This window comes from Centroberyx affinis, unplaced genomic scaffold (assembly GCF_046629955.1).
Source record: "Centroberyx affinis isolate AG114_WGS23_722 - 3 ecotype Tasmania unplaced genomic scaffold, CSIRO-AGI_Caff_v1 ptg000262l_1, whole genome shotgun sequence".
Taxonomy (NCBI): Eukaryota; Metazoa; Chordata; class Actinopteri; order Beryciformes; family Berycidae; genus Centroberyx; species Centroberyx affinis.
The window spans coordinates 90,330-113,034 of record NW_027278944.1 but is presented as its reverse complement, the minus strand read 5'-3'; the positions used below and the strand labels follow the sequence as shown (position 1 = coordinate 113,034).

The following is a 22,705-nucleotide window of genomic DNA, read 5'->3' as shown; positions in this document are numbered from 1 at the left end:
GAGAAACAGTGTAAGCTTCTATCTATTCATATATATGTCTAAATAACATTGAATAACCAAATACCAAGAAATAAACTCAACTATTTTGACTAAAAAATGGACCTGTTTATCTTTAATACCCAAATGTCAATCCACTCCACTGAATTACACAACAAAAGTGCCAATGTTTATCACAGAGAGCTCACACATTACATAGTTTTTATTTTTATTTTATTATTATTTTCATTTCATGCCTTGAAAAGGTTTCTAAAGTCTTGACTTGAGATCTTGTGTTTGTGTAAATGACTCAGATTGAAAGTGATGAGATTTGTTCCAGCAGACGACTGAATTTAAATTCTGTTTTCTGAATTTGTATGGAATGATTGAAGTGATTGAAGTTGAAACTGATTATAGAAATCAAACTCATGATGCTCTTACCAAGTTCTTATCCTATTAAAACCATATTGCATTGAAAAGTCCTAGATATTTAGTTTTCTTTAAGATATTAAATTGATACTGGACTCTTGATTTGTTCTGACTTGACTTGCTGTTCTACATTTAGACTTGAGACTTGACATTAATGACATGGACTGGACTTGGACTTGACTTGAAACATGTGACTCAAGACTTGAGACTGACTTGGGACTCCAGCAAAGTTGACTTGGTCACAGCTCTGCTCAAAATTGATTGCTGACCTTTTAAGCTGTCCCCATTGTCCAGTTCAAGATGCAATTCAAAACTTTATTTCCATTTCCTAAGATTTAATTGGACTATGCCTCAGTGCAGCTCAAGTTAAAATACAGACACAGGAGACATTTGTCATACAAATACTATACATGGCAACTATTTACGTATTGAGTTCTAAATATACTGGTTCTCCACTGGGCAAAGACTAGTTATATGTTCCAGTGAGTCTTTGTTAAAAGGTTACATTTCTCATCTGGGGAAGCAAAAGTTAAAGGATATTTGATGTAGTGTGCTCATTCTACCACTAGGTGACATTACAAAACTGAACAATTAAACTGAACCAGGGCATCCTCTTCATCTGGGACCTGCATGATGTCACTGTCTCAACTTCACAATGAAAGAATCCCCAGTTCGAATCAGTCAAATAACATTCATGTTATCCATTCACTTCATTCACCACTGCTCTGATTCATTCAATAATATCATTATCTGTTGAATACACTGGCAGTGTGCCTCTAGTGTCGGTGAGCTGTTAAGAGACTCAGCCTGTTTGAGTTTCCCCTGCCTGCTCCGTCAGTCACCGAGCCAGCTTGGACCCAGATGGGTGGAAGAAGTGGAGGGAGGGAGGGCGAGAGAGAGAGAGAGAGAGAGAGAGAATGTAAAACAGAGTAAGAGAGAAAACGAGAAAAATACCCTCTCTCTTAAAAAAGTGTGTCTTGCCCTCTTTATGAGGATTGGAAACAGAGACCCAGACATCACTATCAGACCGGCAACCACGACCGACACAGGCGGGGGCCAAAACGACGGGGGAGGGCCACCATATGAAACTGGTTGCTGTGCAGCAATAAGGATAACCAGGGACAAATGTGAGAGCTTGTTCTGAAGTCTAAAATGATTTCCCGCTTATTCCAGATGGTTGCCTATCTGAGAGGGGGAAATGAGACACATAGAACACATAGAGAGACAGACATTGTAGAAGTTCAAGCACTCTGTCATCTATCATGCATCTGTTTGGTTTCCAGCTATATGGAACATCAAAATGAACATAAAGTACTATAGTGACGAATTGGTGACAAAACAAAGTTAGCCTCTTAGCCAATTAGCCATGGTGGCAAATTCTGACACACCTTGGGTATTTTTCATGCAAACAAATGCCCGATTACCTGTATGATTACCTTGTATGATGAATGATTGATGATCTTGTAGCAACTGGGAGCTTGATCTCTTTCTTGATGAACCTTTAACAACTTTCTTAAACTTGCAGTTCCATCTCCAAAGTGCCATCTAAAAACACCAAACCCATACATCTGTTTGTAGTGTATTTAAGCCTAATAGAAATATCACTGCCCAAAACAACAAAACCAATTCAGACAAAACTTACAGCAACCATACTGGCTCTAACACATACATTCAGGTAGTAGTTTTTCGTTTTGCAAGTTAAACCCAGACCTTCCGTCTTTCGAGCGTCAGTTGGGTCAGTTTTATGAGTTGTGAAAATCAGCGGTTATGTTGAGGTAAGCAGTCCGCACACGCCCAGGTGTGTAAGAGCAAACGGTTCACCTGTAAGGTCAAAGGTCAAAGGCCATGGGGCATAGCCACTTAACGGACCTCCGGGGTCAAGCGTACAAATGGATCATGAAAGAATTCCTTTGCGAAATGGACAAGTTGGCTAGAAAGATAGAGAGAGATAGAGAGAAAAAGAGGGAGTTCGACATGAACAATGATATGGTGTTGGTGAGACGATACCGCCGGCTCTTCCACTAACACACGACGCAGTAATGGAGATATATGAGATTTTAAGACTCCTTCGCTTCCAGTTAACATACAACCTGAAAGGAAAGGAGCAGCGATAGTGGAGGATTTGTGGATACTGGAGGCAGACAGAGAGAGACAGCAGAAGGGGATAAAAGCCTGATTCGTACACTATAAATAAGAAAGCAGATAGTAAAGGTTCACAGGAGGACAACATGAACTCAAGATGTGTATCAAGTCAGTTCAGATGAGTCTCTTAATAGCTTATATGGGAGGGAGAGGAACTCTCTGCTGATGTAATTGCATAACAGTCTGTGGAGCCTCAGGTCTCGGGACACCGAGGCGGTAATGTTCAGCAGCTGTGCTCATGTTACACGTGTGCACAACTCCGGGCTCCGCTTCCTCTTTTCCTGTGATGGTGATGAGCTCTACTATTCAAACAATTGGAGTCATAAAATAGCAGGATGGGGCTGGTCATTTCCCCCGCCTGGTGCACGTTTGCCAGTTTTCTTCAGTGAGGAGATAATGGGTTAAAGGGTCATATTTATTCCTGAATTTAAAGTCTGTGTGTGTGTGTGTGTGTGTGTGTGTGTGTGTGTGTGTGTGTGTGTGTGTGTGTATGCAAAAGGCAGATTTATTACTGCCTTCAAAAATAATGTGGTCTAGTTCACGAAGAGTCACAGAAATACCACTGAAACAAAAAGCATAAAGCAGCAGATACCACAGAAAAAAGCCTGGCTATCCTGACCGATGCTACACAAACCACTGGGCTCATACTGCAAACAGTCACACACAATGACACTAACTCTGCTAGTGAGTGTGGTATGTCTATGGGTTTGTGTGTGTGTGTGAGACTATGGTTTGTCACTGCTCTTCTTTCTATATCTTTGCATTATTCACATGTCAAGACAGGGTAATGTGTGAGTGGATAGGAGAGCACCAGGGCAACATCAGGGCTGATATAAAAAGCCTTCTTCAGGACATAACTAAGTGGGAGAACTGTTCACTTTCTTAAAGGTCCCATATTCTCCACTTTCCAGTGTTTTATTTTATGTCTTGAGGTTCATTAAAAGCTGTCTGTGTGGTGTCATGTACCAAAAACACTCTCAATCCATTTTTACACGTTCATTTTCCAGCATCTCTCTGAGCCTTACCAAGAACAGGCTGTTTCTGTCGCTGTGACACTTTGTTAGTCTATTATTTCTTACAGAAATGATAATGAGCGAACCTTTGTGACGCCACAAAGTTACGGAAGTCCAAACGGCTTGTTTAGAGGCTCGCTTTTCTAATATGGATTGTGTGGATTTAGTTGGCGATCGTGCGGTTTGATACTTTCACCATGTTTAGATAGCACATCCAACTCCTTTATCATCAAAGAGGCAAGGGGAATCCTGTTTTACACCATATGGGACCTTTAATAAAGGAATACACCAAGGTTTTGTGTAATATTGGTTAACTTACAGGTTAAGTGATGAGAACATAGACACCAAAATCATCCATGTGTCCCCAGGTGTTTGTTTTTTTATGCTAATACTTTAGCATATGTTGAGCGATAGCAAGTGACTAGCATTATCTCAAAAGTGAGACAATGATGAGAAGTTGTAGCAGCTTTGAAGGTAAATGGTGAGTAATCTTGTGGCCAAGTCGGGCAGTTTTGTTTTGGTAAAATTAGGTGACAGAGGATACAAAAATAATGCATTGTTTTGAACTACTAGGGACTACTTTCCCTATTTCCATAGGAAGTGAAGATCGTGTTTAATAGGATGCTGTGTACAGCTAAAAAAAGAAATAACTGTGCAGAGGATGGACGTGGTTGCTCACCTGACGACATCAGCTGTATTGAGTTAATGATAAATCATTTTTAAAATGTATGAATCGACATTTCATAAAATCCATTAATAATGTTTTTAATAGGTCAGTCTTCTTAGTTGGATAATGCTAGTCACCTACTATCATTTAACATAGTGTATGCTAAAGTGTTAGCATGGAGCTACTATCACTCAACATAGTGTAGGCTATGTAAAAGTGTTAGCATAGAGCCTACTATCACTCAACATAGTGTATGCTTAAGTGTTAGCATAGAGCCTACTATCACTCAACATAGTGTATGCTAAAGTGTTAGCATGGAGCCTACTATCACTCAATATAGCTAGTGTATGCTAAAGTGTTAGCATGGAGCCTACGATCACTCAACATAGTGTATGCTAAAGTGTTAGCATGGAGCCTACGATCACTCAACATAGTGTATGCTAAAGTGTTAGCATGGAGCCTACTATCACTCAACATAGTGTATGCTAAAGTGTTAGCATGGAGCCTACTATCACTCAACGTGTACTGTATGCTAAAATGTTAGCAAGAAGCGCTAGAGTGAATGATCTACCAGGGACACATTGCCACTTTATCACTCTCAGGCTGGATGGTGCGCTCAACACACTGCTGCTCCCAGATCTCCCTGCAGCACACACTCTCCTCAAGGCCCACTGCCTGAGGGTCTTCAGTCCACTCTTTCTTTTGCTTTTCTCCCTCTCTTTCTTTCTCTTCCCCATGTCTTTCTTTGCATTTTCTCCATCAACTGTCTCTCTCTTTAAACATCTGTAATGTTTATAATGTAATGTAAACCAGAAGCAGAGTATTAAATTGTTCTCAGATCTGAACATATGTAACAGAGAACACTAGTCCCCCACATTCTCTCTCTCTCTCTCTCTCTCTCTCTCTCTCTCTCTCTCTCTCTCTCTCTCTCTCTCTCTCTGCAGCTGCACCAGATGGGAGGCATGGGGAGTGGAGGAGTGGAATTCAGCATAGCAGAAATGCAGAACTGGAGGGGAATGACCATGAGTTTCCTTGAGTTTGTAAACAGATACTCGAGAATGTATGACCTTACATTAGTGCGTGTGTGTTTGTGTAACCCTCCTCTGCCTAAAGTTATGGGTTATAGTCCATATGTCTCCTTCCAGGATAGCAGAAGACAGGGAAATGCCTTAAACTGAAAAATAATACGGAGTTTGAGATAAAAATTACTGAATGATAGATAACTTTTAATAAAGTAGTCATCTCAAAATGATACATTACGCTTTCTCTGTTATCAGTAGCTCTGACATCCCGGTATGTTTGACTTATTCCCTTGTAATGATCAGAGCAGTGTCACAGTCTACTCCAGGCTATAAATGTCATGTCAGATTTTATTCTCGCATTAATGGAGAAACACCAGTCGCCAGAGTTCACAGGAAACTGAAATGTGGACAGAGCCAGCTGGGTCGTTTGGCGAGGTTGCTGAACTGTCCTCCCTTTGCAAAGTTATAGAATTGGTGTAATAAAATAAAACCAATCTTTTAAGAGGGATGAAAGGGGAAAGCCTCTGTGCACAATGTGAGAGAGAGAGTAGGCCTATTGCAATAAATTCCACATTTTCATATCAGATTTCTCTGCCCTCTGTCCGGAACAAAAACTCCCCTATATGTACTTGGAGAGGAGAAGAAATCTGCTGCTTGCTGCAAAATTTATATGTGCTTGTAGTGTTGTATACTGTGGTATACTTTGCTATACTAAGTGTTATGTATGTAATATGCTCTCTATATACTGAAATATACAATACAAACATAAAAAAAATACAAAGTTGTAGTAGAATATTGACACATGATGCTTTTGGCTTTTTTTGTAATGTCAATAAAGCCAACCTGAACTGAATTGAGGGAGAGAGAGAGAGAGAGAGAGAGAGAGGGAGGGAGAGAGGGAGGCTGATTCAGGAATTTCCCCCTCATCTGTCCTCCTCCTCCACCTCCTCGGCGGACTGAAGCGGCTGCAGAGACGTGAACGAGGTGAGATTTATTCTACTAACTCTCAATTATCCGCTGGACTTTCTCTTGCGGCAATGCGGGTGCACGAGCGCGGACTGGTCGCATCGCGGTGATCATTTTAAACTATTTAGTTCATGAAACGGTAACTGCAACGTCGCTATAGAACTCGAGCGGAGATGCACCGGTTATATAGACTATAGTAGTATAGACAAAACCACCCGTTAGCAGAGATATGCCGAAATACAGTAGAAATCTGCAATGTTTCTATTCATAATTATTTCTAGTGTTTCTACTGTGACCTGATGCACATGAGATATGCCTGTCTGTGTCTTGACTGAATTTACAGTTTTACTTATTATACTGTATATATATATTTTTTTTAAATAAAAGTATGAGAGAAAAAAAAGAGTTTAACACACCAAGATATCCTATAGATGTGTCGAGACAGTGAACGCATCACAGTCGTTCACCCGGTCGACTTTTGACCATCAGTATCCTGGGAAGGATGGGGAAACTGAGGTCAGCTATTAAAATTAGATTTTTTTTTGTCCTGGTTTTTGCGTGGGAAGACCTAATTTAGGGTTAACCGGTCAAATCAAGCCCCTTCCGGTCCCACTTTTCCTCGATTAAGCAATCTGACATTTTTCTTTTCTAAAAACAGAGGGAAATCCAACAGTTTCTACACTTCAGCAAAACGTGCAGCGGATTCCCAGCTTAAGTCAGGGTTTTCCATGGAGTTGTTATGTAATATCCTGGGTTGCTGTATGGGCCATATCAAACACACTAATGGGCAACGTCTCCGAACACATGGTCCTCTCTGGGTTACTGTGGAAATCTCAACAGAAATCCAACAGAAGCCATGGATTTCCACTGTCATGATGAATGGTCTTGGATAAAACACTGTTTGGACCAAAGATAATAAACCTTCTGTTTGACTGAATATGCAGATGCTGTTGGAAATACATCAGCACACACACACACACACACACACACACACACACACACGCCAGGGAATGTCCAGTATACTTACAGTTTATCTCCTTCAACCACAGTCGTTCTGCTCCAGAAGAACACTGACTGTCAAACTCTATTATGCTTACTGTATGTTAGCTTTGCCCACAGGCTGATGACCAATACTCTGTGTACTGTAACTGAGACAATGTGTGCTGGTGTGTGTTTATATAGTATACCCATACTGAGAGTTAGGTCCTTCATACACTATGGGACATTGAGATTCACCTATAGTCTATAGAGCAGTGGGTTTCAGTTACATGCCATCATGATGCAAGAGTATTCAAGTTTCCCATTCCATCCAAACACTACAGCAGCTGATTTCAGTGATTTATTACTCTGTCTCTGGTTGTAGATGTGCTCATCAGGGAAATCAGCTGCTGTTGTGTTTGGCTGGAATGAAAACCTGCAAACTCTTGGGTGACGAAGGCACATGATTGAAAACCAATGGACTGTCAAGTGTATTTTTCACTCTTTTTCACTTTTACTAGTTGTGTGTTCGACCTAAAATGATCATGCAGGTTCAGCCGTCACAATTGTGTGGAAAATCCTGCAGCCATAAAAGGGAATAGATGCATTCTGGGCAGCCTGCACTTCATTACAACTCTAATCAAGCATTGTCAGCATTGCTCTATCTATCCGTCCTCTATCCCAGCACTTATATATCACACTCTGACAATCTAGAAGCTTGACTTTTCCACTCAGTGCCTTCTCTGCTGGTCTCTCTCACAAAGGAGGTTGGTCATATGGGTCGGCCTCCAGGTGGGACGGGTCCACTGCACTTTGACGTGAGCTGAATCGGCCGTGCGCATGCTGAGCAGAGGCAGAGACAGGCTCTTGCACTGACTGCCTCTGGATATGACTCTTCAAAAGTCAAACCCTTGGCATAACTTGTGAGGAGTCACCCTTCATAGGCTAATTGGTGGTAAATCATGGCTTGTCTGAAGGGTAATTTTAGGGTGATTTATGATCCTTGTAGGCAAATTTTTCCCCCAGTTATTTGTGTAATTTTCTTTACTTTTGGGATTTGGATGAGAGGCATACTAGTTTTTATTGGACTGGTGTTTATTATGGAGCCTCGAGGTCCCATTTGCTCTTTCATCCCAATTGGGTTAATTCTCTACGGTTGTGTTCACATATGGGCAGAAATCATGGTATTTCCTTATTAAATGACCAATGATATGCAACTGTGAATGCATGGCCAACCCATAAACCCCAGTGGTTTCTGTTGCAACAAGGCTTCATTCCCTTCTGCTCTTTTTTCCACCGTTCTTGACTCTTCTCTCCTCTCTTTAGGCTAGTAAATGTTTTCTCTGGCTCAGGATCCCAGATTCCTCTCTCCTTCTTTCCAGTGGTCCGGGAATGACATCTAGGACGCATAATGATCCTTTTTGCCAAACAGCTGCTTAAAGACAGATATTTTAGCGAGTACATGTGTTTTTACGGTTTAATGGAAGAGCTATGCAACACCCTCAGATTTCACCTTATTTGACATGTTAGGATTTTGAAATGTGTTTTCAGTGTATGAACTAATGATTCTTTTTTTTTCTGCAGTCAAATGTACTACCTCATTGTCTAAACACCCAAATACCTTTCGTCATTATGGTTGGGGCCAGAAAGCAATAAAAATGGATGACCTTACATGATTCCCACTCAGTGTGTTAACTCTTAACCTTAAACTTTCATATTCTGTTCCTCACAATTCAACTTGCTATTTTATAACAAATGTCTTGATTTCTTTAATGGAACGCAAAGCTGGAAATACAGTCATAGGTCCCAGAATAGTTGACTGGCTGTCTATTGGCCCCAATAACCAGGAAAGCACACAAAAATGCCATTTGCTTAAAGTATTTTCTACAATAGCAGTGTGGTGGAGCACTTCAGTGTTAAGCCTCTACTTCTCCCTTTTACCTTATTACCAATCAGGTGATAAACACATTAACTTCAAGCAATTAACTTTTGATTTTTAATGAGCTCCTTAATACTTTACAGATGAAGCCTCACTTTTTGCACACTTCCTACACTGCTGCAACACTAGTGCAACACTAGTGCTCCACCCTCAAGTGGACTTTTTTGGAATGTTTTGATGTGCTTACACAGGGGACAGATGCATGGAGGGGGCCTGCCACTGTATGACATTTACATTTATATTCAGGCATTTCACTCACGCTGTAATCCAGAGTGATTTATAGTGGCTGCAACTGTAGAATAAGCTTAAAATATTAAATCAACAACATTTCGAGGAACCTGTAGAAAGGATTTCAAAGGTCAGAGTTTGAAGGGTTTGTTTTCTTCCCCGATCATCTGACGGTATCCTCTGCTCTCGCTTCAGGCACAGCCATGTTTGGTGTCCTCCTCCTGCTCCCTGTCCTTCTGTCCCTCTTCTCCATGGTGGCTCCGGTGCCGCCCCCCAGCGCCCCTCCTGCTCCCTGCAGACGCTGCTGTGATCACCTGGAGCCAGCAGAGGGCAGCGCAGAGCAGCCTCCCACGGCAGGGCTCAACCACATGCCGGAGGTCCGTGCCTACATCAACATGACCATCCTCAAAGGTACGGCGGTGTGCTTCAGGCCGAGGAGTAGAATGGACGGGATAGGGACTTGACTGGTGTGTCATGGGAATCTCTCCTCGCACGTGTTTGTACTGGTTTTAACTCTGTGGGTTCAGGTCAACTTTAAACCCCACTGCAACTTCCTGTAGTTCAATCCCTCATCTCTCTCTCTCTCTCTCTCTCTCTCTCTCTCTCAACATACACAGACACGCACACACTCACACAAACACTATAATTATACTAACAGTAATAATAATCTTTATTTGTGTAGTAACTTCTCAAAGTGCTTTGCAGAGCATAAGAAAAAGCAACAAATGAAAAGTAAAGTGATTTAATAATAGAAAAAAACAAAGTCCATGAATTGGTACAGAAGCTAGTTTGCAAAAAGGGTTTTAATAAGTGGTTTAAAAGACTGAAATGATTTAGCTTGCCTAAGCTCCTCATGCAGGTTGTTTCTACAGCATAGGGGCCCTAATTGAAAATGTTTGGTCCCCTTTGGTCTTGAGTCTAGACTGTGAAGCAGCTAGAAGGGCTCTGCTTAAGGATCTCAAGGTGTGTTCTGGCTTATAGGGAGTTAAAAGATGTAGCAATGTGCCAAACCATGTTGTGCTTTAAAAGTAAGCAGTAAAATCTTAAAATCAGTTGTAAAACTGTAGCCAGTGCAGCGAGGCTAAAATTGGGGTGAAATGATCTCTGTGTTTAGTGCCAGACAGACGCAGGAAAGAAACTTTTGAGTGAAGCACAAGTAAAGGAAGTGTAATAGTCTAAGCGAGAGGAAATAAAGGTGTGGATGTCTTTCCTCAAGTCAGCTGAGGATAGGATTGATTTAAAGTCAAGTCAAGTAAACTTGAATTGTTATCACAGTTACTCTCTCAAAGGGGTTCACAACACCCACATCATGAAACAAGAAATAAAACGACACCCCCAACCTAAGACCCTCAATAGGAACAAGTCAAAATTGCCAAAAAAACGCAATCAAAGAACACCCCTAGGTTCTTAGTTCCCAAGTTTACTGTGAAAAATAATGACCCAGGGGCATCGTTCAGCTCTTCATGTCTTGAATGCACTCATGCAGACTGTCAAGACAATTGGAGTCAGTGGACTTTAAGGGGACTTTAAGTTGGGTGTCATCTGCATAATCATACATTATGTTTGTGGATAACATGACCTAGAGGGAGTGTCGGGAGAAGAAGATGGTGCCTAGAACAGAGCCCTGTAGGACCTCGCAGGTTATGTATTGGGAGGAGGAGGAGGTGTTAGCTATTGAGACAGCTAATGTTCTAGTAGCAGAGCTGAACCTGTCTTGTATCTGTTGTCAAAAGAAAGTCATTCAGAAAGCAGTCTCAGTGCACTGAAGCAGTCAAATACCAGATTGGAAGTTGTCAAAAATGATTCAAAATCTTTAATCTTCAAAGGATACACTTTTTGAGGTTTTGAGAAATAGTTAAACTTTCTCATTGAATGCACATGATGACAGCATGCTGAATGTATTATGCAGAGTGATATGCATAGTCAATTATACCATGACAACGACAGCATGAATTCTTAAATTGAGGTGTTTTCCCCGACAAGTGGCTCTGTGAAAGAAAGTGGGGTTTAGTGACAAGCTTCACGGGTAATGTAGCAGAGACTTTTACCTTAATAAAGATGCAATGAGGTTTTCACATATTTCATTTCTTGAAGTATAAATGTTGATTGATTGTGCAAGAGCTGAAACTGAATTATCAGTAATCAGCTAAAAAAAAAAAGTAGTCGTGCCCTGTGCTTGCACAAGTTCCAGAAGTCTTGCTATCATTAAATTAGTGGTTTTGTTTGACCTGATGTAAAATGAGGAAACACATTTTTTTTACCATTAAGCTAACATGAAGATAACAAGATTATTCATACTTATCTGCTTTCTTCCATGCTATCAACCATTTTAGAAACCCTGCATTAGTGTTACTCAACACCAAAGAAGCTAAAGAGCAGTTAATAAACGAGACAGTGTGTATTTGATTCTTTGTTAAAACTGAAAGATGTGAAGCAGTAATGTGTGAAATGTGGAATACTTTATGTGTATATAGGGAAGAGTCTTAAGAAAGCAAACAACTCATATCATCACAAATGGCATCAAACGTTATTCATATTTCATTGTAATACAGTCACTGTAAGACTAAAAACTATATGACTATTGTAAAATCTATAATTATTTTTATAATTACTATTCTTCTGACTTCTCCTGATCTCATTGTATTGGTGACATTTTACAAGACATTCTGAATGGGATTCACTAGTCCAAGTGAAATTAAATTTATCCTTTGAAACTTGTATGGAGAGCATACAAATATAGTTACATATAAAAAACATAAAATGCAAATGCAAATTTCAAAATGATGGCAAATAACAGCTATTTTGTAAGCAAAGTTCTTAAGATAACTCAACTTTAATAGAAACCTATAATGACAACAGTCATTTCATGAGAACAGGCTTCAATTTGTGTTGATATCTCATTTTGTAATGACACTCCTCATATATATGTTTAATAATGATATACAGTATATGATATAAATGAAAACTGAGCATAAAATCCTAAACAGTGTGACTCACTATCAAGTAAAATATCTACAAATATCTCCTTCAGGAAACTGTTAAAGCTCCAACTTGGATACAGAAGTAAATAAGAACACATTTCATTTACATTAAAGGTGCACTATTCTAATCTTCATCATGATCATCCTTATCAAACCTCCTTTTCACTTCATCATCATCATCATCATCATCATCATCATTAAACAAATCAAGACATCGATATAGACAGATAGCCCTATAAGTACACATTTGGAATAGTATCATCAAAACACTAGTACAGTCTACTACATAGTAATAAAAGTAGTTTTTGAAGTGATTTTGTGATTTTACTTTCCCCTCCGTTTAGTTGTGAGATTTTCAATTTTTCATTTCATTCATACAAAGTCTCTCTCTCTCTTTCCCTCTCTCGCTCTCTCTCTCTCTCTGCTGAGACTGACAGGTCGGACTGGGGAACCTCAGACATGCTGAGACCCCGACTTAACCACCGTCCAGCTGCACTAACACTAGATGAACACCCTCCTTCTCCTCCTCCTGTCTTGTTTTCTCTCTCTCTCTTCCCTATCCTTCCTCTTCCTCCTCATCCTCCTCTTCCATCACTGCTGTCCCGTGTCGTCCGACTGCATCTCTAGCCTCCTCTCTCCCTCTGGTCTTCAGGACCACAGCGACCACAGCGCAGGTTAGCCCAAGCAGACCGCAGCTCACCAGTGAAGCCCGCACTGCAAAGAACGAAGAGTCGATGCCAAAGGGGTCCTGATAGATTAAGACGATCTTGTTTGTTGACTCACACATATTCCAGGCCAGATATTTTCTGACATAAACAGAACACCAGTACTCCCCTCTGTCCTGTAGCGAGAGGTTAGACAGGATCAGAGTGGTGTAGGAAGAAGACAGGTTAGCCCTCCTCTCCAGATCATCAGGAAGCTCTCTGTATTGGTTCAGCGAGTCCAGAACAACACCATGATGGCGGGCTGTCCGTACGAACCACACAACACCTTGTTCCTCTTCTAGGTCGGAGTTGCAGCTGAGATTGACTTCCCCTCCCACTGAGAAGAGCTGGATTTGAGGTTCAGGCTCAAGGCACACCAACAGACTGAAGCTTCTGCCATATTTAGCACGACATTCATAATGCCCTGAATGGTTGAGCGTAAGGGATGGGATGACCAGGGAGTAATTCCCAGTCTCTCTTCCATCCACCATGTACATCTCTTGTCTTTGGTCAGTGTCATTACTCTTTGCATAAGACTGGTTCTGGGATGCCAAAGGAGGATATTGTAGAAAGTTTGTAAACCACTTCTCAGGTTTCCCATTAGAGTCAGGCTCAATGCAAGGCAAGACAGCCTTCTCTCCCACTGTGTGATATAAATAGACATAATTTGAAGCCAGGTATATCTCATGGGTTCCAATGCAACTCTGTCCATCCAGTACCAAACAACTGAAGCTGGTTAGACTGTCATCATAGGTGATGTTGAAGATGCGGAGTGCGGAACTGTTCTTCACCATCTGAACTGGGCCCCCCAAAACCTCCATGAGGGGGTTCAGGGATCCAGTTTCCTCTGATAATATTCTGCTCCAGCCCCAAGGCCACGATGACTTCCACCTGAACCACTGGACCGTCAGGTTGTCAGCTGCTCCAGCTCCTTCACAGTGCAACTCTGCTGACAGTTCAGCACTGACCAAGTGCCTCACTGTGGGAAACTGAACACTGCAGACTACGAGTCGGAACCAAAACATATTTGAGCTGGTCGACATTGCATACTGTCCAGAGTCAGACTCAGTCAGGTTTAGGATTTGGAAAGATCTACCAGAATTCCCTGAGCGAATTCGATTCCCCATGCTCTGACGCAGTGTAGAATTCCCCAGAAGTGGGCCAAATGCACTCCATAAGGGTTGGTATCCTTCAGTTGTGTTTTTAAAGATATAGAATCTATTGTCCAGTACTGGAATTGAACAATATCCATCCTTTCCTGCTAGCAAGTAGATGGCCGGCTCAGCATAGTTGGTGCTAACAAGAACTGTCAGCAGAAAGCTTAGCTTTTTGACTGAAGCCATGTTGTTGGATGTGTATCGGCTGTGAGCTCTGACAGAAGCAAAGGCAGTTCTGTCAGCCTCTAGATTTATATGAACTCTTACCCACTTCATATCGTTTCATATCTGTGTTTGAGTATGTGTGTGTAGGTGTGTGTGTGTGCATTTTTTTGTATGTATATGTGTGTATGGGGATGTGCATGTGTACACGGCTATCTATTCATCAGTGACTCAAAAGAAGACATAACATATGAAATGTAAATTTCCTGCTGTGTGCACAATCAACATGTCACTAAATATTATCTCCCTTTAAAGATAACAGGTAGCATTTTATGACTATGACCATTATAATGTATCTGACATGCCAACCCAGTTTTAAGACGTCTAAGCAGAATTGCATGTATTCCAAAATATTACGATTCCAAATCTTTCATCTTCAAAGGATACACTTTTGGGGGTTTTGAAAAATAGTTAAACGTTTTCATTGCATTCACATGATGACAAAATGCTGAATGTATTCTGCAGACTGATATGCATAGTCTGTTATACCATGCCAACAACTGCCCCTGTAAGTGGCTCTGTGAAAGAAACTGGGGTTTAGTGACAAGGTTCAGCTTCACTGATAATGTAGCAGAGAGAGTTAACGCAAGAAAGATTCAGTGAGGTTTTTAGATATTTCATTTATTGAAGTATAAATGTTGATTGATTGCACAAGAGCTGAAACTGAGACTGTGCTTGCACAGGGTGCAAAATCTTGCTATTGTAGTGGACTCTATGGACATTATTCACCATAATCTGGGTATGGACATTACTCACCATAATCTGTGATTTTGGTATGTTTAACACACGCAGTTATATGGTATGCTTTGCAGGGTTAGGGAGACACGGTCCCTTTAAGAAAGTCTGGCTTTTCTGAGCAACGTCAGTTCGAAGTAGGTTTGTTGTGTTTTTGGGCAGCTCTATGTAAATTAGCAAGGAGTTGGTAAAAGATAAATGACACACGAGTTGGTGTAGTCAACGAGAGAAGTTGTCCGTCTCTACATTCCTGCCACTTCCACACTGTCATTAAACTAGTTGTTTTGTTTGACCTGATGTAAAATGAGGAAACACATTTTTTTTACCATTAAGCTAATATAAAGATAACAAGATTATTCATACTTATCTGCTTTCTTCCATGCTATCAACCATTTTAGAAACCCTGCACTAGTTACTCAACAACAAAGAAGCTAAATAGCAGCTAATAAATGAGGCAGTATGTATTGGATTCTTTGTTAAAACTGAAAGATGTGAAGCTAGAATGTGTGAAATGTGGAATACTTTATGTGTATATAGGGTACAGTAAGCTTATGAAGAGTCACACACACAAAAAGACAATTTGTATCATCCCAAAAGGCATCAGACTTTATTCATATTTCATTGTAATACAGTCACTGTAAGACTAAAAACTATATGACTATTGTAAAATCTATAATTATTTTTATCATTACTATCAGTCATCAGTCTGATGTTGGAAAATTACATTTCTAGTCAATCCATTTTTACATGAAATGACAGACTTCTGACTTCTCCTGATCTCATTGTATTGGTGACATTTTACAAGACATTCTGAATGGGATTCACTGGTCCAAGTGAAATTTAATTTATCCTTTGAAACTTGTATGGAGAGCATACAAGCATACATATAGATACATTTAAAAATATCAAACACAAATGCAAATTTCAAAATGATAGCAAATAACAGCTATTTTGTAAGCAAAGTTCTTAAGATAACTCAACTTTAATAGAAACCTATAATGACAACAGTCATTTCATGAGAATAGGCTTCAATTTGTGTTGATATCTCATTTTGTAATGACACTCTTCATATATAAATGTTTAATGATGATATACAGTATATGATATAAATGAAAACTGAGCATAAAATCCTAAACAGTGTGACTCACTATCAAGTAAAATATCTACAAATATCTCCTTCAGGAAACTGTTAAAGCTCCAACTTGGATACAGAAGTAAAGCTGAGCAGGCAGTAAGAACACGTTTCATTTACATTAAAGGTGCACTATTCTAATCTTCATCATGATCATCCTTATCAAACTCCCCTTCCACTTCATCATCATCATCATCATCATCATCATCATTAAACAAATCAAGACATCCATATAGACCGATAGCCCTGTAAGTACACAATTGCAATAGTATCATCAAAACACAAGTTATTACAGTTTACTACATATTAATAAAAGCACATAAAGGCTAAATATGAATTTCCTACACAATGCAATATGTATATATGTACAGTGTGAGAAGAGGGTCTCATAGTTATTTGAGTGTGTGTGTGTGTGTGTGTGTGTGTGTGCGTGTGCGTGTGTGTGTATGGATGGGTCTTCAGTTTTTAAAGTGATTTTGTGATTTTACTTTCCCCTCCGTTTAGTTGTGAGATTTTCAATTTTTCATTTCATTCATACAGACTCTCTCTGTCTCTCTCTCTCTCTCTCGCTCTCTCGCTCTCTCTCCCTCTCTCTCTCTCTCTCTCTCTCTCTGTGCTACCCGGAGAGCTGACTGAGATTGACAGGTCGGACTGGGGAACCTCAGACAGGCTGAGACCCCGACTTAACAACCGTCCAGCTGCACTAACACTAGATGAACACCCTACTTCTCCTCCTGTCTTGTTTTCCCTTCTCTCCTCTTCCCTTTCCTCCACTCCTCCTCCTCATCCTCCACTTCCATCACTGCTGTCCCGTGTCGTCTGACTGCATCTCTAGCCTCCTCTCTCCCTCTGGTCTTCAGGACCACAGCGACCACAGCGCAGGTTAGCCCAAGCAGACCGCAGCTCACCAGTGAAGCCCGCACTGCAAAGAACGAAGAGTCGATGCCAAAGGGGTCCTGATAGATTAAGACGATCTTGTTTGTTGACTCACACATATTCGAATCCGGCCATTTTCTGACATAAACAGAACACCAGTACTCCCCTCTGTCCTGTAGCGAGAGGTTAGACAGGATCAGAGTGGTGTAGGAAGAAGACAGGTTAGCCCTCCTCTCCAGATCATCAGGAAGCTCTCTGTATTGGTTCAGCGAGTCCAGAACAACACCATGATGGCGGGCTGTCCGTACGAACCACACAACACCTTGTTCCTCTTCTAGGTCGGAGTTGCAGCTGAGATTGACTTCCCCTCCCACTGAGAAGAGCTGGATTTGAGGTTCAGGCTCAAGGCACACCAACAGACTGAAGCTTCTGCCATATTTAGCACGACATTCATAATGCCTTGAATGGTTGAGCATAAGGGATGGGATGACCAGGGAGTAATTCCCAGTCTCTCTTCCATCCACCATGTACATCTCTTGTCTTTGGTCAGTGTCATTACTCTTTGCATAAGACTGGTTCTGGGATGCCAAGGGAGGACCATCTTGAAGGTTTATAAACCACTTCTCAGGTTTCCCATTAGAGTCAGGCTCAATGCAAGGCAAGACAGCCTTCTCTCCCACTGTGTGATATAAATAGACATAATTTGAAGCCAGGTATATCTCATGGGTTCCAATGCAACTCTGTCCATCCAGTACCAAACAACTGAAGCTGGTTAGACTGTCATCATAGGTGATGTTGGAGATGCGGAGTGCGGAACTGTTCTTCACCATCTGAACTGGGCCCCCCAAAACCTCCATGAGGGGGTTCAGGGATCCAGTTTCCTCTGAAAATATTCTGCTCCAGCCCCAAGGCCACGATGACTTCCACCTGAACCACTGGACCGTCAGGTTGTCAGCTGCTCCAGCTCCTTCACAGTGCAACTCTGCTGACAGTTCATTACTGACCAAGTGCCACACTTTGGGAAACTGAACACTGCAGACTACGAGTCGGAACCAAAACATATTTGAGCTGGTCACCATTGCATACTGTCCAGAGTCAGACTCAGTCAGGTTTAGGATTTGGAAAGATCTACCAGAGCGAATTCGATTCCCCATGCTCTGACGCAGTGTAGAATTCCCCAGAAGTGGGCCAAATACACTCCATAAGGGTTGGTATCCTTCAGTTGTGTTTTTAAAGATATAGAATCCCCTGTCCAGTACTGGAATTGAACAATATCCATCCTTTCCTGCTAGCAAGTAGATGTCGGGCTCAGCATAGTTGGTGCTAACAAGAACTGTCAGCAGAAAGCTTAGCTTTTTGACTGAAGCCATGTTGTTGGATGTGTATCGGCTGTGAGCTCTGACAGAAGCAATGGCAGTTCTGTCAACCTCTGGATTTATATGAACTCTTGCCCACTTCATATTGTTTCATATCTGTGTTTGAGTATGTGTGTGTGTGTGTGTGTGTGTGTGCATTTTTTTGTACGTATATGTGTGTATGGGGATGTGCATGTTTGAGTGTGAAGCACACGGCTATCTATTCATCAGTTGCTCTTATAAATGTTGACTAAAAAGAAGACATTACACAGGAAATGTTCTTTTCCTGTTGTGTGCACAATCAACATGTCGCTAAATGTTATTTCCCTTTAAAGATAACAGGTAGCATTTTATGACTATCACCATTATAATTTGTAGCCCTAGAGGTCTGCACCTTGCTTTCAATTAGGATTTTCACTTTTTTCTGTCATAGTTTCATTGTTTCATCATAGTGTTTTATAATTCCACATTTGTACATTGTGAATAAATAAACTAAATTAAACTACTGTGGCAGATTTTGGGAAAACCCTTCACACAGCAGCTGTGATTTGCAGTGCACCTACCTTAGACAGCACATTCAACTAAATTGCACAGTAAAACCCGACTTCCAAATTGGCTGGCCAACTGAATAAGCCTGAGGCGTTAAATATGAGGCAATGCAAATTTAAAATATCATTACTAAAAGATTGTATTATTACATTTTAAAAGGAGACAACAAAAATTATAAACTGCTGTGTTAATCTTGAGGATTATACATAAAAGGCTCAAAGGTCCACTCTGGAATTTGAGGAGTTCTATTTCAAATTGCTATTTATCCAAAAAAATCATTACCTGAAGTTCATCATTCAACATTTCTAAAATATAGAGGATATGGTCTGTAAAGGTGTTATCTAATTGTCATGAAAGGAACTACTATCGATTAACAAGTATCATACAAGGTTTTGATTTTGTGCTATCAATCCTTTCTCAGAGTAGGTATCACTTTCTTTAAACGGGGGAAATCTAATTTTGGATCAGAACTCTTCATCTGTCAGAAGTAGGTCAGGCTGGGTTGACGTGTTGGGATGTACCAGGTCATGGATGAATGCATTTCATTTTCCATTGCAAATGGAAAATACGCTTTTGGCAGGTTTCGGATCCATCGCTGCTAAAATAATCAGGCCTACTTCGCTCCGAGGTTTACAAACGGTACAAGAGATGTTAAGAGCCTCAGTTGAACCCTTGTCACGCCAGTTGGCTGGTGTCTTGCCTGGGAACCAACACTCTAGTTGTGGCTGTCCTGGGGCTTAGCATTTTCCTCATTCAACCAGGTTCAGGGCCAAGTTCGTGAGTTTCTCCCCATTCTGATCAGTCTGCTGCTCTCTTAGATCAGGTTTTGACCTGATACTGAACTTGCTTTTGTGGCAGGGAAAAAAATCTTTTGTTTGACGTTTGTGGGTCGGTTGTATGTGTGGGAGAGCAAGTCACAGAGTGTGAGGGGGAACATACTGTGGGTTTTCTGAAATAAGGTAGAAATGTGAAAACCTCAGGGTTCATTTACTGCAATAGGAAACAGCTATGAAGGAGTCTCGTGTGTCAACTAGTTCCCACAGAATTTCTTTATGTGGAATTTCGGGCCATTTGCAGATTCGGCTGACAGCAGAATTCCAGCTCCAGACCCTTAGCTGTTTCTGGCCAGTTCACATAGTTTCAATAAAACTCCAGGCCTCACACCCAATTATATCCTAAATCAAGTCAAACGAAAAACCTCATCAACTATCAATACTGTTATATCCTTGAACTGAACTGAACTGGCTTAGTGGTTGGCACTGTTGCCTCACAGAAAGAAGGTGCTGTGTTCGATTCCTGCCCGTTTCTGTTGGGTTTCCTGCTTACGCTCTGGCTTTCTCCCACATCAAGGCAGGTGAATTGGAGACTCTAAATCACTCATAGGTATGAATGTGAGTGTGTTTGTCTGTCTATGTGTGTTAAAGGAATAGTTCACCCAAAAATCAAAATTCAGTCATTATGCACGCACCCCCATGCCAGCTGAAACTCTGGTGAAGTGTGTTAGCCCATACAGCAGCAGGTCCTGAGCTCCACAGCGGAACGGCGTTGAAGCCTTCTCCAAAACAAGTGAAGTTGCTGGGGACCTGACCTGACCTTCACGGTTAAAAAAAATAACGGAAAATAACCATAAAATGGCTCCATGCAGCTTGTGCAGCATAATGCAAGTGTCCAGAAGCCAAATTAAGTGACTTGAAAAGACCTACATTTACACCATTCTAGCTGTTATTTCAAAATATGTCACATTTGCCCGTGCCCAGCCTCAATAGGTAAGACTAGCTCGAATTAGCAGAAGCAAGACTTCCGGTTTAGCCTTAAAAATAAGTGCAAGATTTGAAAATAGGTAGAAATACTGTTTTAAACCAATTACTTTGTATTTAATCGTCAAATTCAGCAGCACCCATATTAATGTTTGATGTCCACAAAAGTCTCTGTTCTATCCGTATTCTGCACAGTATTACATGTAGCATTTATAGTTAAAAATGGCACATTTTATGGCATTTTTCATTATTATTTTGACATCAAACATTTACACATGTAGTTCTCCTCGTTCTTGTATCTCGGGTGTGCGCAAACGTGAACTTTTCAACAGCTAGAGTGGCGGGTCTTTTCAGTTATCACTTTCAGTTATTTTCCGTTATCTTTTTTTCTACGCAGTTCCGCTGTGGAGCTCAGGACCTGCTGCTGTATGGAAACACAAACAAAACTGCACCTCAGTTCCAGCTGGCATGGGGATGAGTAGATAATGACTGAATTTTTATTTTTGGGTGAACTATTCCTTTAAGTTAAGAGCGTCTTAAAGCTTTGCCAAGAAATCATTGTTTTTTTGTCGATAGAATCATCTATAGATCAATTTCAAGGACCTTTCCAACATGGATAGTGTTTTGGAATAAAATCCTTCAACACCAATCTTTATGCTTGTCTGCAGAAAGCTTGTATGACCTTTTCTTTCTTTCTGTCAATGACAGCAGACATTGTCTTCCTAGAGGACTCTTCAGAGATACAAGGATTCTGCAGGACGTCACTGCCAAAAGAAACACAACATTGAGCTAATTTTATATTTCATGTTACTTGCGCGATATTTAATAGATTTGCATACATATGTGAAGTGTTCAATATTTGACCTAACACTGAAGTCTGTGACAGTTTGTCACTGCAGATCTAGAAGCATGAAGGGAGTTCCCACTCATCTGATCATCTGATGTTTTAAATCATCCCACCAGTTAAATGTCCAAAAATGTCCAATATCATTTTTATTCTACATTCTCATTCTCATTTATTCTCATTCTCATACTCATGTCTCACAGGTGACAAGGGTGACCGTGGCGACAGAGGGACACCAGGTAAAGCCGGACTGGAAGGCCCTCCAGGCTCCAAGGGTCCCGTGGGTCCGAAAGGCACTAAGGGCCAGGCGGGACCTCCGGGAGACCCCTGCAAAGTCCAGCACTCCGCCTTCTCCGTCGGCCGTCGCAAATCCCTTCACAGCCTCGAGTACTACCAAGCTCTGGTCTTCGACACGGTCTTCGTCAACCTCCACGGCCACTTCGACATGTTCAAGGGGAAATTCTACTGCTACGTCCCGGGGGTCTACTTCTTCAACGTCAACATCCACACCTGGAACTTCAAGGAGACGTACCTGCACGTCATGCAGAACGACACGGAGCAGGCGATCGTCTACGCCCAGCCCAGCGACCGGTCCATCATGCAGAGTCAGAGCCTGATGCTGGTGCTGGGGCTGAACGACGAGGTGTGGGTGCGTATGTACAAGAGGGAGAGGGAGAACGCCATTTACAGTGACGATGTAGATATCTACATCACTTTCAACGGGTACCTCATCAAAGCCAGCGTGGAGTAAAAAAGAACCTGGGAGGGACATTAAACTGGGAGAGGCAAGGCTGATGTTTAAGCTGTTAAAGGCCAGTTTTATAGAAGACTAAAACAATGGGCTGACTTGGGACCAGCTACTATTCATTTTGTTCTCTTCTTCCTTTGATACTTAAATAAAAACACATTCAGCAGGTCCCACCATGTTCTCAGAATCTCCACATTCTCATGACTTTGGGCAATACCTCATTGAAAAAGTAATATGATACTCAACTCAATAGCCTTAATCACCAACTGAAAAGTGTTTTGCATA

The 22,705-nt window shown here is 41.2% G+C and overlaps 1 protein-coding gene across 1 annotated transcript; it reads left to right on the top strand.

Moving 5' to 3' along the window:
• Window positions 1-9,563: 9,563 nt before the first annotated feature.
• c1qtnf6a (C1q and TNF related 6a) lies at window positions 9,564-22,423 on the top strand. Its single transcript, XM_071546412.1, has 2 exons — window positions 9,564-9,771; window positions 21,876-22,423. The coding sequence occupies exons 1-2, from the start codon at window positions 9,564-9,566 to the stop codon at window positions 22,421-22,423; spliced, it is 756 nt and encodes a 251-aa protein (XP_071402513.1).
• The last annotated feature ends 282 nt before the right edge of the window (window positions 22,424-22,705 follow it).

Bases quoted from the DNA above. Each gene is read 5' to 3' on its own strand.
- c1qtnf6a (XM_071546412.1), top strand. From the start codon at position 9,564: ATGTTTGGTGTCCTCCTCCTGCTCCCTGTCCTTCTGTCCCTCTTCTCC. The intron at 9,772-21,875 runs GTACGGCGGTGT...CATGTCTCACAG, and splicing joins CAACATGACCATCCTCAAAG to GTGACAAGGGTGACCGTGGC.